This window comes from Lucilia sericata, unplaced genomic scaffold (assembly GCF_015586225.1).
Source record: "Lucilia sericata isolate MDLA Ls3-8-SP2 unplaced genomic scaffold, ASM1558622v1 Contig000609F_arrow, whole genome shotgun sequence".
NCBI classification, from domain to species: domain Eukaryota; kingdom Metazoa; phylum Arthropoda; class Insecta; order Diptera; family Calliphoridae; genus Lucilia; species Lucilia sericata.
This window is the reverse complement of record NW_023994616.1, coordinates 183612-201840: the sequence shown is the minus strand read 5'-3', so window position 1 is coordinate 201840 and position 18229 is coordinate 183612. Positions and strand designations below refer to the sequence as shown.

The 18229-nt window shown below is 29.1% G+C and overlaps 1 protein-coding gene across 1 annotated transcript; it reads left to right on the top strand.

Moving 5' to 3' along the window:
• The first annotated feature begins 4294 nt into the window (after nucleotides 1-4294).
• Nucleotides 4295-18158, top strand: LOC119606658 (NADP-dependent malic enzyme-like). The gene is made up of 5 exons (XM_037960214.1): nucleotides 4295-4619; nucleotides 9307-10186; nucleotides 15953-16288; nucleotides 16355-17516; nucleotides 17587-18158. The coding sequence occupies exons 1-5, from the start codon at nucleotides 4558-4560 to the stop codon at nucleotides 17703-17705; spliced, it is 2559 nt and encodes an 852-aa protein (XP_037816142.1). The 5' UTR covers nucleotides 4295-4557; the 3' UTR covers nucleotides 17706-18158.
• Nucleotides 18159-18229: the final 71 nt, after the last annotated feature.

The following is an 18229-nucleotide window of genomic DNA, read 5'->3' as shown; positions in this document are numbered from 1 at the left end:
TAATTTAAATGAATAAACATTTTTTGAAAGTTCTACATTTTAATTTAATGACTTCATTTGTAATTGTTGCGATTTTTTTTTTTTTTTGTAGAAATACAGAAAACAATAACAAAATACATAGAATGAATAAACATACAAGTTTCAGCAAAAAACAATAAAGAAAAAAACTTGAAAGCCTTCAAGTGACTGACATACAGCATTCAATATTTGATTATAAGTTGCATTTCAAAATTGTAACAACTAATAATAATCGACTACAGAAAAGCAACAATAATAAAATGATCTAATTGAAAACCGTCTAACTGTCTGGTATCTACAAAATACACAGTTTAACTATGTATTTAACTGACACGCAATTAGAGCACGCATTTTTTAAATAAAATAACTGAGAAAAAAACTATACACGCATTAATTGAATTTTTATGGTTGAAATATTTACACAATAAAGTGCTATAGACCTAAATACTATTTCGTGTATTTAACAAACAGGTGTATAATTAAAATTAATTTAATAGAAATGGAAACAAATCTTATGTTAAGAATGTTCAACAATAACTCGACAACCACCAACAACTTGAACACTTGTTTCTCGCTCGATAATTAAGGATGAATGCCAATAATGAATGCGAGGTGTGCATGCAGTACCTTCAAAAAAAATGTTTCAAATTCGACCAACATAAAAACAAGCTGTAATCAAATGTTAATCGAGTCCATACAAATTCGAGGTCAATAGACAATGTACATACTAGATTTTATATAGTTTTAAAAAATAAGTTAACCGGCATGTGTTTATTACTGAAATCTTTACAAAACCTTAAAACATGGTCTTTTGTTTGTATTCGAATAAAAAGTACAACCAAATTAATAACAATTAAGTTTTTAATAAAATGCACATAAAACCACTCAACCATTGAAAAAAAATATTAAATGTTTTAAATTAGCCAAATGCTCTTTTTCATAAATTCACATTATAACTTTTTACTTTTAAATATGTTTGACTTTGAAGTCAGTTTCTTTTGTTAATTTTGACTTTAATGACCATTTAACGAATCGTATTTGTTTAACTTTAACAGCAGTAGTTCTCAAATAGGTAAATTTCTGGATTCCCTGATCGAACGAATCGAAATGTATATGTATTTCAGAACTCCTGATTTATATATTTCGCTACAATTTAAAATTGGTTAGTCGACCATCAAAAGAGATGATGATTTTGTCATTCCATTTGTAGCATATAGAAATATTGATCACAGACCCTCAGAAGTTTTAGATTCTAAAACATTCTTGGCATGTCCGTCCGTCTGTTGAAATCATGATAGTGTCCGATCGGAAGGCTGAAATATTCTCAATTGTTAAGGTTAATTTGGTATTGAAAAGATGATATACAGGTCTACGATGATACCTAGCCCCCATACAAGTAGCTCTGGAAATCAGTTAAAAATATTTTAATAATATAAAAATTGTGTTAAAATATTGCACATGCTAGTTTATTTCACCGAGAAATTATACTGTAAGGTTTGATTAACATAACTGCCATATAAGGTCAACATCACCCAAATATTTTTCCCAAGACAATTGAGTTTTATTTCATTTAAAGTATTAAATTTAAAGATTTAGAATCACTGACAATAATTAAACCTAAAGATAATCAATAATTTCATGTACATTTAACATGCAATTTTTATATTTGCGCAAAAAAAAGACAATATATTTTGCAATAATTATTTCCTATTAGATCTCTTTCTAATTGAATGATTCACCGTTATATTCCAAACACATTATAATATTAAATAATAATTATAATTTTTAGTTCAACCGAATTATGAAATCTAAACCTACACTTGAACTTTCGATCATCAATCATGATAAAATTGCATTAAAAACTAAATGTGCGAATTAAATAACACAATTGGAAAATTATCATTGAATTTTGACAATGATCAAACTTTTGGCAATTAGAAAAAAGTAATTAAATAGAATTGTTAATTAAGAAAAATGACAAATTGGTAATTAATTACTAACAACGAAAACTTTTAAAGAAAACAGTTGTTTTTGATAATTTTAAATACAAATTTGGAATTTTACAAAAAATTTTCGTGGGGAATATCGATAAATTATCGATAAATGTTATATTTTTAGAAAACAACCGAAGTTTTCCAAATGTCAATTTTCGGACATCTAACAACATTGTATGAGATCCCCGAAAAGTTATGGAAAATAATAGAAATTATTAATATTCGTAAATATATAAGGACTTTATCGTAATAAATTTCAATACCCACCACCAGAATATCATAATTAGTTGACTAAAACATCGAGTGATCTTAATATATTTTCTTCATATTTTCAGTTATCGATCGATCCTTATCAAATTCGGTAGAAAGTTTTCATTATCACTGCTTTATGACCAAAGTATACTTTTTTAAAGGATTGAGTAGCGATGAATCTGAATCAGAATTTATCAGGTTTTCCAGATATCGTGGCAGTTTGGGAAATGCCGGTTTTGGCATTATTTGAGACGCTATAAAAGCGCGAAGATACATTTATTTATGAAATCTGTTATGTCATCTTAATAAGACTGTCTACATGTGTTTCCAACACTCTAGACAACCAACACAATTGCATGTTTGCTTCATGGTATATCTCATCTTGATGCAATCCCGGGTTATAGACGAGCTACCAATGCCTCCAGTCTGCCGGGACTATAAACTGGTAATGGACAAACGTGTCCTCGGCCTTTCTTTGGAACGATTTGACATGAGATCGAACAAGAGCGCTAAATAATCTGGTACTACGGGTGGCCAGTTTCTCACAGGACTTTATCCTGGCTAGTCAGTTAGTTGAAGTTCCTTCGGGATCCACGTAGTGACTGTAGTTTAATACCCAAATTCGCAGGGAGAGAAGTTTGCTTTAAAGACTGATATATACAAATGTCATATATGTCTGGATTATCTTACAGGTGGTGTTGCCATCTCAAAAGATGTCACTGGGTGATGTGACAGAGGAACTTATGCTGGATTCCTGAAACTGTTGAGTATCTCTCAGTATTTGCGTAGTAGAGCACCAGTATAGGTTGGGGAATTTTCGGGTTGACACTCGGTAGTTGTCTATCATTACGTAGATCATTCTTTATGGTCTGAGAATGGAATTGATGTAAGTTGGTGAAAGATCTGGTAAGACTCCCTTGTCTACGCGACTAATGGTTAAGGCCCTCCACTCAATTTGTCGGGTCAATTATTGGGTTCGTTTGACTTTGGAAATTCTTACATCCTTTGTCCCATTATCTCGACATACAGAGAGTGCTGTTACCGAAACAACAGAGCCTTGTGGTGTGGTTGTACGGCTGACGCATATACTTTATGGTCTCATCTCGTTATTACATCGTGATTATGGAATTATAGTGTGCGTTTGTTGGAGTTTCGTTACTCCTGTTTTCTGATTTGACGGGCACTTCTTCGCCTATCGAGGTAGTATTGTTGCTACTTGTCATTTCGCAACGTGATCACTTGAAAAGAGATTATATAGCTCGATTACTCCAGTAATGCATATACCTGATGGTCCATCTCGTTGTTACATCGTGATTATGGATTTATAGTGTGCGTTTGTTGGAGTTTCGTTACTCCTGTTTTCTGATTTGACCGGAACTTCTTCGCCTATTGGGGTAGTATTGTTGCTACTTGTCATTTGGCAACGTGATCACTTGAAAAGAGATTATATAGCTCGATTACTCCAGTAAAGTGCTTGTACAAGGGCCGGCAAAACCATGTACAAAAATTATCATCTGGGTGTTCTTCATCGAAGTCACTCGGAGGCGTGTGATAGACCGTTCTCAAGTCCACCGTGAAATAAGGCTGTCAAGACAGTTGTTCACGTTAAGCACTAAGACATTCTTATCTACACGTGTGTAAAATAACATTAATGTGCCTTAATAAAAAATTGTCACTTTTTTAATAACCCAAAAAATGACCGTCGACAATCTTTCTATCCGTTTCCCGATTTCTTAGAATCCTATACCGACTAAAATTTCTTGGAAATGGCAACTCAGACAAAATAACGTCACCAACAAATGTTAATTCAACAGTGTTTAATTCTGGTTGGCATAAGTGCATTATTTATACTACAAACGTACTGTATATATACATACATATATATTATTGTCGTCTCTGTTTTGTTGTTCTATTTTTTAAAATTCGATTTTTTTTGCAAATCAAATATATATGTAATATATAAGAGACATGTAAACAAACTGATAATGAAATATACTTTCTAATAACAAAGATTTTCTTTAATTTTCCTCAATAGTCTTTACAAATCAGTTGTTTTACAAACGTTCAAAAAGCAGGACAGTGGAATTTTCTAAATATTTTACTTTAAACATTTCTTTAGTGCTTATTGATTTATTTCTTTCCCACAACAGACACCTTTTTAAATAATTTAATATACACATTTTTTGTTTATTTCAAAGTTCATTGTGTTTCAATTTATATTTCTTTTATTTTACTATTAATTTGAAATTATAAAACATTTCTTTTAAAACAAAATAAGAAATAAAACAAAAATATGCAGATTAAAGTTTTACCAACACTATTAATGTCAACAAGATTTTTGCGTTATGGAAATCGGTAAGTTTTAAAATTTCACAATTTCTTTACTAAAATGTTTAGCTCCCAAAAAATAAAATCAGCTGTTGCTTTTACAATTTTTGCAGATTTGTTATTGTTTTAACACTTTTTTCATAAGTATGTATGTTTGTATTTTTGTATATTTTTATTGATAATGATTGAAGAAATATTTCCTCTTTATAACATCAGCCGACTTAAAAATAAATTATGTACCTAATTATCATTTGTTATTTTGTAGTCGTTATCAGTTCTACAGCGCGTTGTCTAATGTTTTGAAAATGATTTTTGTACTCATAAAATTTAATAACAAAAACAAACACTGAAAAAAAATCTTACGTTCAAAATTTGTAATAGTCGAATCCGTAGAACCAAGAAAAATACATTTAAATTTTATAATGAGATGATGAAAAATTATAAAAAATTGTATAAAGGTATTTTTAGACTACAATACTGAGTATTAATACTTGTCAAAAATGTTTGTATCATAATACAATTTACTAGTCTAAATATAATTTGTAATTTGATTTTCAAAAATATTACTGATTTTTTTGGCATACGGTCGGTATTCATAAATTTTTTAAAACAATTCAAAAACTTTTTATTTTCAAACGTATTCGGTATGTATTTTATAAATACAATAAAAAACAAACAAAAAGTGTAAAATACATTAAAAATAAGAACGAAAAGTGCATAAATAATTGAAAATTGGATAAAAAATATTACAAATATTATAGTGTAAACATAAAATGTATTTTTCGGATTGATGTTTTGAAAATGCGAATTATTTTCATAATATTTTTAATTTGAAGTGTGTTAATACTCAGTATTGTAGTCTGAAAATACCTTAAATAACAAATGAGAAGAAATTTTTTTTAAATTTAAATTTTATTTTTATATTTTTACAATAAAAAATCCCAAACCCTGTTCAAATAGTTGAGTAATTAGTAAAGGCCCCGAAACCTCATATTCTTGCACATATTATAGGATATAATATCTCGAATAAATAGTTTATTTGCTATACATAATGTACAAATGTATGCCTAATTAAAGATCTTTCAAATATCTCTTTTTTAATATACACATTACCTCCGTATATCTGCATTGCCTCCGAAATATATTCAAAATTCTAAAAAAATCTTTGTTTTTGGATTTTTTCATAACTGCGTTATTTATGGGCCAATTTTGCTGATTTTAAATATCAAACTTCCCGAAAGCATTTCTGATAGAATTATTCAAAAATTTAATTCCAAAGATTTGCTCTTCAGAAATTTGATCTCAATAAAAATAAAAACAGACGGATATAGCTAAATGGATCCAAAATACATATGTATATGACGTCTACACAAACAAATGAAATAATTATATATAATTTACAAAACTGATAGGACTTTTAATAAATTCATAAAAATTTTAAACACCTTAATAGTTTATATACCCACATAGATATTTTTTAGGACCGTATATTGCATTAATATATTTGATATTAGTACTATGTTCGAGATATTTAGCTCTAAATAGCTATAACCAAAGTAAATTTATAAAGTAGACTCATTTGAACAGCTGACTATTTTTTTTAACTTGGTATTTGTGGACTTACTTGTCAAAAATGTTTATGTTGCCATATTTGTTTTCATTTTAACGCTTGCTTTTGTACAAATTTCTGAGTAATTTGTTGTATTTAATGTGAAAAAGTGTATTTTAAGTGTATAATATTGTTAAAAATGTTCTAATTTTTAAAAAATAAAGAAAACTCTGTGACTTTTAATATAAATAACAACATATTTTTGGAAAGTACAACCATAATGCCATATTTTCCATTAATTACTGGTTCATTTTTGTAAACAAATTTTGACAAGTGAGTATTTCGAACAAAAACAAATTACCTGTGGTTTTTGTAGACGTTTGTTGTACAACAACTCGTGTCGCTACTTTATTAATTTACTTTGGCTATAACCATATAGTAGGGATATAGGCGAAACTGAAGGGGTTGTCAAACAAAATTTGTTATTCTCTTCACACAGACGAGTTCTGAGAGAATAAAACACACTTGAGAGAACTAAACGCACTCACAAAACTTCAAATTTTCTTCCCGAAATTGAGAGGATATTAGCACTTAATAGTTTTTCTTCTCACTTAAACTTAATATTTTTTATTTTTTGCCACACTTTTAATGTATTTAAAACCCCGAAAATAATTTATATTTTACAAACGAAAAAAAAGTTTTTTATTCTTTGACATTTCATTTTAATTAAAACTGAAAAAAGAAAAGTTGTAAATTTTCGTATTGAAAATGAAAAAAGTATTTCACATATTTTTTTTCTTTTTCCATCAGTGCAGAAAAAGATAACAAAAAGACGTGTTTATAATTTGTTTTAAGATGAAATATCTTCTTAAAAAATTAATTAACTAATATTTTCATTCACTAGTATCAAAAATACATTTATTATTTAGTACATTTTGAACAACCGTGTTTATTTTCCTGCTTCTACTAATACATTCTCAGCAGTTAGGTTTTTGACATAGGACTTAGGTCTTTGACAATCCCTTTCGCCTATATGCTACTATATGGCTATAACCCTGATTATTCTGATTAAGTTTATTATTTTCTCAGTGTATTAATTTCCAAACAAAATATTATGAAAACTGCATAATCATAAAAACAATAATAATTAAAAAAGCGAATCATCAATACCTTTCAAAATTTGCGAATTTGGGAATGTGCCAATGACTTGACAAACCTACAAACCAAAAAAAATATCAAAGATCAATTTTTAGTATGGGAGGAATCGTTCATCGTTCATTTACGACAAAACTGGTATAATTAAAAAAAATGCGGCGCGTAAAAAAGCGTGAAAAATATGAATTCTAGTTTTTACGTTTACGTTTACAAATATCTTTCGGAACGAAATTTATTAAAATTTTTGAAAATAAATTATCAATATGAAAGATTTTAGAACGGTCCATATTTTGTAGTACTTAAAAAAAGAAAACATGAATTTTGATTTTGCCAGTATTGCAGTAAATGAGCCACATATGTACTTTAGACACATAAACAGTCTTCTGAAGAACTACAAGTCAGGTGTCCGCTATCCGAACTATTGAAGGTCAAAGATGATATTCTAAAATTAAGGTAAATGTGCGTTTCATCACGCAATTGGAGGTGTTTATAGGACTGAATAGAAAACAAGAAGGAAAGTATAGTCGGTCATGGCCGACTATATGAAATAATTAAGAGATTTCACTATTTTAAATAGGCTTTGTCCTAGGGCCGCAAATTTCATCAAAATATCTTGAAAATTGCGGCCTGTACCTTGGCCTTACCTTGTCTTAATTGACTCAGAAAGTAAATCTAAATCGATCAGTATACTTTAAGGGGGGTGTATCAATATTTTTCTGCGTTATAAACATCAGCAGAAACGCTTAATACCATACCCGCTATTGTTCTGATCTCCAATAAGCAGTAATTCACAGTAAATAATTAACAAGTACATAAAGTGTTATACTTTAAGGAGGTTTTTTGTCGAATTTTATTTTAATTTTATAATTTTTGAATGATTTTCTTCAAGAATTGTTATATGGGGTCAATTACGTTCCGAAAATTTCGGTTAATATAAAACTATTTTCTGTCGAATTTCATCCCTATACTTTTATTTTTAAGCCTGTTGTAAACCATAAAGTAATTTTCTGAATTGGCCCTTGTCTTTGGAAAGTGATTTTTTAGAAAGGACCTTATATAGGGTAAATTTTGGTCTGATGTCCGATACATTACAATATAATTTTTGATTGTATACAACTAAATTGAGCAAAATGTTATCATGATTACTATATAATTAACAAACTTATGACCATTTAAACTTGTATGGGAGCTATTTTTAGCATTCTTAAAGAAATGCCATAAATATAGCAGAACCCAAGCTTTTTGGATTAAACAGTTTCAATAAAGAAAGAACAAAATTGCGCAGGTTATACCCTTTTTTGAAAAGGTAGGATTTTCAGACGACAAAAAAATTTTATATAATAATAATACTTAGTTCACGCAGTTATAACGTCTCGAATATGGCGAAAACGGAGTTTCTTCAAACTTTTTGTTAAGAAAACGTGGTGTGATTCATTAAATTTGGATTCAGTACAATTCAATCCATTAAAAAGTATACCCATGTCCTTATATTGCGATATATGTAAACGATTTCAGTGCCAGAGCTCTGTTATCCGATTAGGCTAAAATTTTTTATCAGTTAGTTTTAGATAATGAACAAAAGTCTTTTAATTGCCACTTTATTACACCCTTCGTTATCCATATTCACACACAATAACACTGGCCAAGAAAGATTTTATAATAATTTCAAAACCTTTTAAAAATATGACATCATTTTGTAAATTCCCACCATTAAAAATACGGTCATTTATTTAGAACTGGCTAGGTAAAAGTATAGATTTTTTGCAACAAACATATTCTTAATAAATATTAAGTAATTTCAATAATATCAGGAATACAAAAACAAAATTATTTTATTTATGAACACGCGTGTGTCATTTTAAAAGTAATTGAATTAATTTAAATTACTTTCAAAAAATAAACTGCTAAATTTATAAATAAAATCTTTTTAATAAAAAATTTAATATACTATTCATATAAATTGCTATAATTTAATTGAATATTTTGTTGTTTTTGTTTTCTAAATTTCAGTTCACCCGTATATCCAACGGCAGCAAACTCATATAGCCCCTCTCATGGCCAAACAACACCAAACGAGCAACACTTTTATAAAACAACAATACCAATAAACGAGCAACAACAGCACCATCACCATCAGCACTGTAGTAATAAAATCAATGGAAATGGCACACTCCAAACAGCTGATCAACAGCTAAGAGAAACAACAGCTGCTGGTTGTGCCAGTAGTGGTTGTCATTGTAGTTGTGGCTATAGTGACGTCACAACCAATACACAATCTGGGGTTTCCTCACCATCGCCAAAAACTTGTCATTGTATGAATAGAAATGCGAACACCACCACTATTATGTCTACTATGCGCAATAGCCAAGCGAATGGAAATCATACGACTACACCATTAGCAACAACAACTACCACAACCACCACTATTGAATATGAGTTGTCGAACGGTGTTGCTAAGCTTTGTAAAATCAGTACTAGTCGTATCGCCGCCGAGCAACAACCAAACCAGTCGCTAGACACCGTTAACAATAGTGTTTTAAATTTTACTACAACAGCAGCAGCTGAATCATTGTCGGGAAAAGAATTCACTGAAAAGGAAAACGAGAAAACTACTTCCAATTTACCGCTTCTAACTCCAGCGGATCTTAAGGATTTAACACGAAATGTTAATGCTATAAACGCCTTCAATCAAAATTTACGTTATTCATTCTTAAAAACTCCTCAAATAAATCTACAACAAAGCGCAAATTTCACCATGTCTTGCACAAATAATGGTTCCTTGAATAATGCTGCCCGAGATCGTTTAGGTCTATGGGGCTGTGGTGGTGATAATGATGTACCTGGCAGTGTTTCCGGTCTGGAACGTTTGCAGAAAAAGAAATATAACAAGGTAATTATTACGATTTTTTTTTCCACTTTGGGCTGTTTTTTTTTGCAAAAGCTTTTGGGTGCATAATAGTGTGGAAAAAAGCTTTCAAAGTCTTAAGGGTAAATTTTTTATTAAAGCTTTTGATGAATAATTTATGACGCTTCTATTGAGGGTTAAAATGTTTTAATGACGGAAAAGTAACAAAAAAGTAACATATTTAAATGTTATTTACAATTAATTAAATGTTTTTTATGGCTTGAGTGAACTTTGTGTAAATGAGCAGACGGATTTTATTTAAAATTCAAAATGTTGTATTACAAAGTTTGGGTTCAAAATTTTCGAACTTTAAAATTTCCACAACACATAATTTTGTGTTGCAACAGTAATTTATTATAATAAAACTTGTCATAGGTCGGAAATTTTTCCTTTTAACTTTAGGTCAACCAGTTCTTTAAATACCTTCTATAGAAATTTGAATTTAAAAATGTTTAATTTAAAATTTTGATGTCTGTTACTTAGTAACTACAGAAAAGTGAAAGAATGTAGACCAACTAAAGCCCAATTAATAGATTGTTACATACAACACATAATTTTTGTGCTATTCCATGGAGGATTTGTATTAATGTATTGAATAAAGAAATATCCGGGAATTTGATTTTTGTATTATCAACACATTTTATCAAAATTCAGTCAACTTTAAATCAGATCCCGTTTTACTGCATACGTGATCGAATAGGCTTTCCTATCAAAAACAGAATTTAATAACGAAATTAAGCTAAAATGTACTCGATTTTATTAGATATCTAATACCAGCCATCTCAGAAAATTTACAATCAATTTTACTTGATTTTATATGCGGTAATACGGAACGAGATCCCGAATACTGTTAACATAATATTGAGTTTATTACGGCTAAAACATTTAAAACGTATTTTTTTCCTAACAATTTCGATTCTGAATTTAAAATATTTTATAAAACTTGAATGCACTAAAACGTCTGATTTATGAGGTATTCCTACATCAGATTCCCCAAGAAGGATATCTGGAAGACTTTAATATGTTGAAAAATTTTAAATTTAAATTCGATAATAGAAAAATTTTATTGTTCGCATTACTGGATGAAGTGGTATCAAGAAAAAGTCTACTTAGCGGGCGCTGAGTTCGCCATATTCCAAATTTTGAAGAAGATTAATCGAAAAGAAATGTTGTATATGCTACAGTAACCCAGCCTTAATCCTTATTAAGCATTTAAGATGTAGATCGAAAATTTCTATTAGAAATTTAGAATAGCAGACATAATCCAAATTTCAAATAATAAAAATGTATGTTTGATAATTTTGAAAGTTTTGATTTCATGGGAAAATTTTAATCTTTAAAAAAATATATTATTCAAAATTATATAGATTAATGGGTCTTATCAAAAATATCGCAAAGCTAATCTATTTTATCTACAAACACACTTAAAATTTTAAATTATTAAAAGCAAATTTTCAAAATATGATAACAATCATGTCATTTATAAAATTCTTTATCGTCATATCAAAATCACCCAACAATAATAAACACTTGAAATGATTTTAAACCTAAGTGAGCTATTTATATTATAATAATAATAATAAACTCCATTTGTTAAACAATGAGTGTTGCCGATAATTTAGAAAACAATATTCTGTGGAAATTTCCAAAATAACTGGTGTTGTTAAGCATTCAAAATTTAAACTATCTGAAGTATCGGTTCTGAAATTTATTTGTGGAAATTTAAAGAATTTGTTTTTATTAACATCAATTTATTATAACTTCTGGTAGCTCTGTATCGCATATCCATAATTTAATTCCTGTATTTTTCCACACTCGGTCATTTATTCAAGGTCATCATCATGTAGAACTTGAATGTGCGAGTATGTTCGTTTGTTTGTATATAGTATCTTAATTATTACTTGAGAGAACAGTAAAACAAAAACTCATCATTACTTAATCGATGTAAGCAAATACTATATACAAACATTCAAATACATTTTTTAAAATACTATATAGAAAACCACAGGCACGTTTTGTTAGAGAAAATCGATATATGTACATAAATGTGTATAACAATTGTTAATACACTGTGAAAATATTTAACGTAAGAGTTTAGGTTAATATACTTTTTAACAGAAACGTATGTATCAAATAGATTTTGAAATAAAGGCCGGATTACACCGGCTATCGATTCGAAAGAAAAAACTTTCGAAAAACAATGTTTTTGGCATACAAATTCGAACATTTTTACTTAGAAATACTATTTTTGTAAAAAAAATTATTTAACAAAAAATAGTGGTGGAGAATGATTTCAAAATATCAATAATTTTTCGAAAAATTAACTATTTCACAATGTTTTTAATTCAATTAAAATTAATCAAAGATTAATCTGCGCTAAACTCGTATATGGCCTCTTCTCACATAAGGTTTTTGAGATATCCAAAAATTTGAAAATAAATCGGAATTTGTGTCAATATTTGAGACGTGAAGACATCTTTGTTTATAAATAATTCATATGTCATCTGAAAGTCAACTGTGTTGATATAATAAACGCTTTTAACCCCCGTTATATCTAATTTCTTCTTCGATAAATCTAAACCTAAGATTTCTTGAAGAATGATTGGACCTCAGATGACAGAACAGGTTCTGGAAACAAAAATGCCTTCGTGCTGTTGAAAAGTTTCAAATTAAGGATTTTCAAACTTTATGACTCGATATCTCGAAAACCCGATGTCATGGAGAAATCTATACACTGGTATCTGGGTTTAAAAATTGCCGGTCTTTGTAATTGAGACAATGTTAACACATACCAACATTTTTTAATCCAGATTATAATTTTTCGTATTTGGCATCAGTTTTACCATATTTTATTAGCCTGTGCAATTCATTAACTGCATATTCCACAATATTGGCCTTCAATCTTAACAAAAATTTCTGAAAAAAAGTACTAGTTCCATAACTGCTATGAAGACGGTCTAAAGCTTACCTAGAACTAGTTCCGAAGGTGGCAAGTTCTTTTAATAATATTTATTCATAATGCAAAAAATTTACAACAAAAATTCGTTGAGTGTTTGCTAAATAATAAATGTCAAAGTCATTCCGCAAACAAATACCTACTTTTCATCATAATAACAAAAAAATATCATGACTTTTGTTTTTATTTTATCTAACAAATGTGTAAATTTCGTCATGTTTGATGAATTTTTTAAAAAGAAACTAAAATACACATTTGACTCACAAAAGAAAACACTAAAAAATAAAAATCATTGTGAGTACATAGACAATTTTAAGAGTATATGAAAAGTGACGTACATACATACATAAATATGTGTGTCATTTGAATAACATAATAGCGGTACTTCCCCCCGAACTAATGACAAAATATACTATATTTGAAGAGATTAAAATAAAATGCTAATAAAGAAATAAAGAGCCTCTTAGTACTTAAAATACAAGTTTTAAGCAAATATTTTTATTTATTTAGTTAAAAGTTAAACAAAATTCGGTTAAATAAATATGAAGACAAGCCGCTATATAAACAAATAGTTATAGGTGTAATCATATTAGATACATGGGACGTGTTTAGGAGCAAAAACAGCTATCTTAATTTTTTGTATAAACTAAATTTATTAAATGTTTATTTAGCAATCAAAGTTACCAAAAGACGCTAATGCCCATTGAATATTACTTTTTTGAGTTAACGGTAGTTATTTAACATTTAAAACTAACAATTTTGTATATAAAAGAGTTTTTAGCATCATTATGACCATGTTAATGCTGTTGTATTTATTATGAAATCTTTATATATGACCGCCAGCTATGTGTGATCACTGATCATACAATATTTAATATTGCATTAATGTTATTGTTGAAATATTTAATGATCTTAAAGATCTATGAGTAAATGTCATGGTCATTTTGGTATTTCCTCTTTTTTGTTGATTTCAAAAACAAAATTTTACTTTTTAATCATCAATTAGCAGAAACTTTTAATACTTTCCTTTTAACACCATTTTTACACAACACTAATTATGGAAGAGAGAGAGATAAAGAGAAGGAATGATCATTGTTTACCCAAAAAAAGTAGTTTTGTTTTTTGTTTTTAACTATTTGCCTAGTAATAGTGATATTGAAAATAAACTGAAAAAACTTTTTATTTTGGTCAATAAATCATGCGATAAACGGGCTTATGCCTGAGTAACTAAAAAAAAACTTTAGCATACCAATGTCAGGGCCAATTTAAAACTTATCAAAACAAAAGTATTTTTTTGATAATAATTAAAGTATGTTTTTACAAACATAATAAAAACAAATACAAACACTTACTAAACAACTGATCGTATGATTTAATTAAAAACAAAATATTACTAAACATTCCATATGGAATTGTACCCAAAATCAAAATTTCTAAGTACATAATGATTATATGTTAATCGTATGTTAATTCATAGCTGATGATCATAGTAAATGTACTTAAATATATTTATTATTTAGATACAAATTTAATTACAAATATTATTTATACATATGTACAAAAATCGTGCAAATTTTACACGAAAAATTAAATAAATTTGCATGATAAACAAAATTTGTAATAATTTTGTTGAATACAAATAAATTGTAAAATTTCGTTTTTGCAATTTTTTTCTATAAAAAAATTTAATTATTAAAATCCCCCATTAGGTATACGTGATCATATTCATATGTTGTTTTGTTTTATAAAAAAGATTATTTTATATATTTCTAATGAAATGTTATTGTTGCCACGTTTTTGCCAAATTTATTGATAATGACCGTAAACAAATCAATTTGCAATAAATTGTATTAGATATTTTCAAAACAGGTCATATTAAAAATAATAAAACAAACACAGCCAAACACCGGTCAACAAATTTTTAACTCGTAGATCAAAGTATACTTTTCTGAATCCGAATCTGTGCTCAAATCACATCATAGTTTTGAGATATTGTCTCCTGAACTCGTTGTAATAGCGCGATGACGTCTTTATTGATTAAATTTGTCATCTTTAAGTTTAAGTTAAGATATTTCGAAGACTGATGAAGTTATAACAGAGGTAAAATCTTTATTTTAAAGTCGACAGATTGGACTTTCAGACGTCATAACTGATTATATATATAAAGGTCTCTTTCCGTTTTTATAAGGTAACGAAAACAGTTTTTTCCAGTTTTTAGGAGAAGGTATATTAAAATCCAATATATTGTCTAGTTCTACATTCAAAATGGTCTAGTAGTCTGTAGAATAGATCATAGCATAGCCCATAGGCCATTCCATAGGCTGGTCCATAGACTAGTTGATAGACTAATCTATAGACTAGTCAAATCCAATTTAATAGTCGAGCTTAGTCGATATACCTGTCAAAAAAGCAATAAATATACTAGTTCTCGGATATGTAGACTATTCAATAATTAAACCCCGAAAAATTATTTAATACTTTTAAAAATTGCAATTCTCCAAGCCTACAACACTAATGAATAATTATCATGACCTTCAAATGATCTATCAAGAGCAATGTTATTTTATTTTTGTTTATAAATTATTGTGAAAGTATCTTAATGCTGTGATTTATAGATACGATTAATGATATACATTAATATCTATAACATATATAGATAATAAATAAAATTTAGTTAGAAAATAACATTAGACGATAAAAAAAAATTAGAGGCCATTTAAATACTGTCTAATAAATTGTTCACAACCTAACTATAATTAATAACATATCTATTACATTTAAAATATTTTTTACAGGGTCTTGCATTTTCCCTTGAAGAACGTCAAATCTTAGGCATACAAGGCCTTCTGCCAGCCAGAGTTAAAACCGAAGATGAACAAGTTCAACACAGTTTGCTATTGCTCGACCGTTTGGAGAATGATCTGGACAAGTACATGTATTTGAATAACTTGGCCGAACGCAATGAACGTTTATTCTATAAAGTCCTATCGTCAGATGTTGCTAAAATGATGCCATTAGTCTATACGCCCACAGTAGGCTTAGCCTGTCAAAAATTCAGTTTAATCTTTCAATATCCCAAGGGCATGTATATAACAATTAACGATAAAGGACATGTTTATGATGTTTTAAAGGTGAGTTTAAATTAAATGAAAATTTGTTTATAAAAAATAATAATTATTGTTTTATGGTTATTCCAGAACTGGCCCGAAACAGATGTTCGCGCTATTGTTGTTACCGATGGTGAGCGTATTTTGGGTTTAGGTGATTTGGGTGCCAATGGTATGGGTATTCCTGTGGGTAAACTATCACTTTATACCGCTTTGGCTGGCATCAAACCCCACCAATGTCTACCCATCACTTTGGATGTTGGCACAAACACCGAAAGTATTTTGAATGATCCTTTATATATTGGTTTGAGACAAAGGCGTGTCACCGGCCCAGAATATGATGAATTCATTGAGGAATTTATGACCTCGGCCGTTCGTCGTTTCGGACAAAATTGTTTAATACAATTCGAAGATTTTGCTAATGCTAATGCTTTCCGCTTGTTAAAAAAATATCGCCACGATTATTGCACTTTCAATGATGACATTCAGGGTACTGCCTCTGTAGCTGTGGGAGGTCTGTTGGCTTCACTGAAAATCAAGAACACTCAATTGAAAGAGAACAAAATTTTATTCCTCGGTGCTGGTGAGGCGGCTTTGGGTATTGCCAACTTATGTTTAATGGCTTTAATGAAAGAAGGCCTTTCGGAAGCCGAAGCTAAAGAATGCATTTGGATGGTTGATAGTAAGGGCTTGATTGTTAAAGATCGTCCAGCCGGTGGTATTACCGAGCACAAGCTACACTTTGCTCAAGACTATGAACCAATCGATACTCTGGCTGAGGCTGTTGAGAAACTAAGACCTTCGGTACTCATTGGTGCAGCTGCCATTGGCGGTGCTTTCACCAAGGAGATACTTGAAATGATGGCCGACTTCAATGATATGCCCATAATATTTGCCTTATCTAATCCCACCAGCAAAGCCGAATGTACAGCCGAACAGGCTTACACCTATACCAAAGGCAAATGTATTTTTGCCTCTGGTTCACCTTTTGATCCCGTGGAGTACAACGGCAAAACATTCTATCCCGGTCAGGGTAATAATTCATATATATTCCCTGGTGTTGCTTTGGGTGTTCTCTGTGCCGGTATGTTGACCATACCGGAAGAAGTGTTCCTAATGTCAGCTGAACGCTTGGCAGACCTATGCGAACCAGAAGATTTGGCCAAAGGCAGTCTATATCCACCTCTAAGCAAAATTACAGAATGTTCCATTGAAATTGCTGCGTATATTATGGAATACGCCTACAAAAATGGTAACTATAACAGCTAAAAATTGCAATATGTATTCACTATCTAAAAAATTCTTCAATCTTAATTTAACAGGTTTGGCAACTGTACGTCCTGAACCCGAAAACAAACGTGACTTTATTAAATCGCAAATGTACGATTTATCATATTCATCATCTATACCAGAAGTTTATGCATGGAGCCATAAACTTTAAATCATACTACTATTTAATCTATTATTACTTATAAACAAAAGTCTAATTTATGTATGTGTGTAAAAATTGTGTAAATTAATCAAATTAAAAAGTCTACAATGCAAAAAAAGTCAATATTGAACTTACACTTTATGAGGAACATTTTAACTTTAGAACTTTAGTAGTATTGTTTTATTTCATTATTTTTTTAGTTATAAAATACAATTGAAATGATTTTATTTAATATTTTTATTTGTAATTCTTATTATGGTTAACGACAACCTTATCATTCCATTTTTGTTTTTTCTTTTTATTTAATTAATTTTTTAACTTGAATGCTACAAGTATGTAGTTTAAATTTTTTATATTGTTGAAATTATTTGTTAATTTTATAATTTTTCTTATTTTATGTAAGGGTATGATGATGCTATTTGATATTAAATAATTTATTAGAATAAAACTCAAAAACAAATACTAAAGTGTTTAATTATTTTTTTGCACGACACTGTAACACTTAATTAGAATAGCTTCAAGAATTGCTTACA

What these genes read in the sequence shown, in the direction of transcription:
- LOC119606658 (XM_037960214.1), top strand. Translation starts at nt 4,558, where the DNA reads ATGCAGATTAAAGTTTTACCAACACTATTAATGTCAACAAGATTTTTG. An exon ending in AGAAAAAGAAATATAACAAG is followed by an intron (nt 10,187 to 15,952) that starts GTAATTATTACG and finishes TATTTTTTACAG; the next exon opens with GGTCTTGCATTTTCCCTTGA. An exon ending in GGAATACGCCTACAAAAATG is followed by an intron (nt 17,517 to 17,586) that starts GTAACTATAACA and finishes TTAATTTAACAG; the next exon opens with GTTTGGCAACTGTACGTCCT.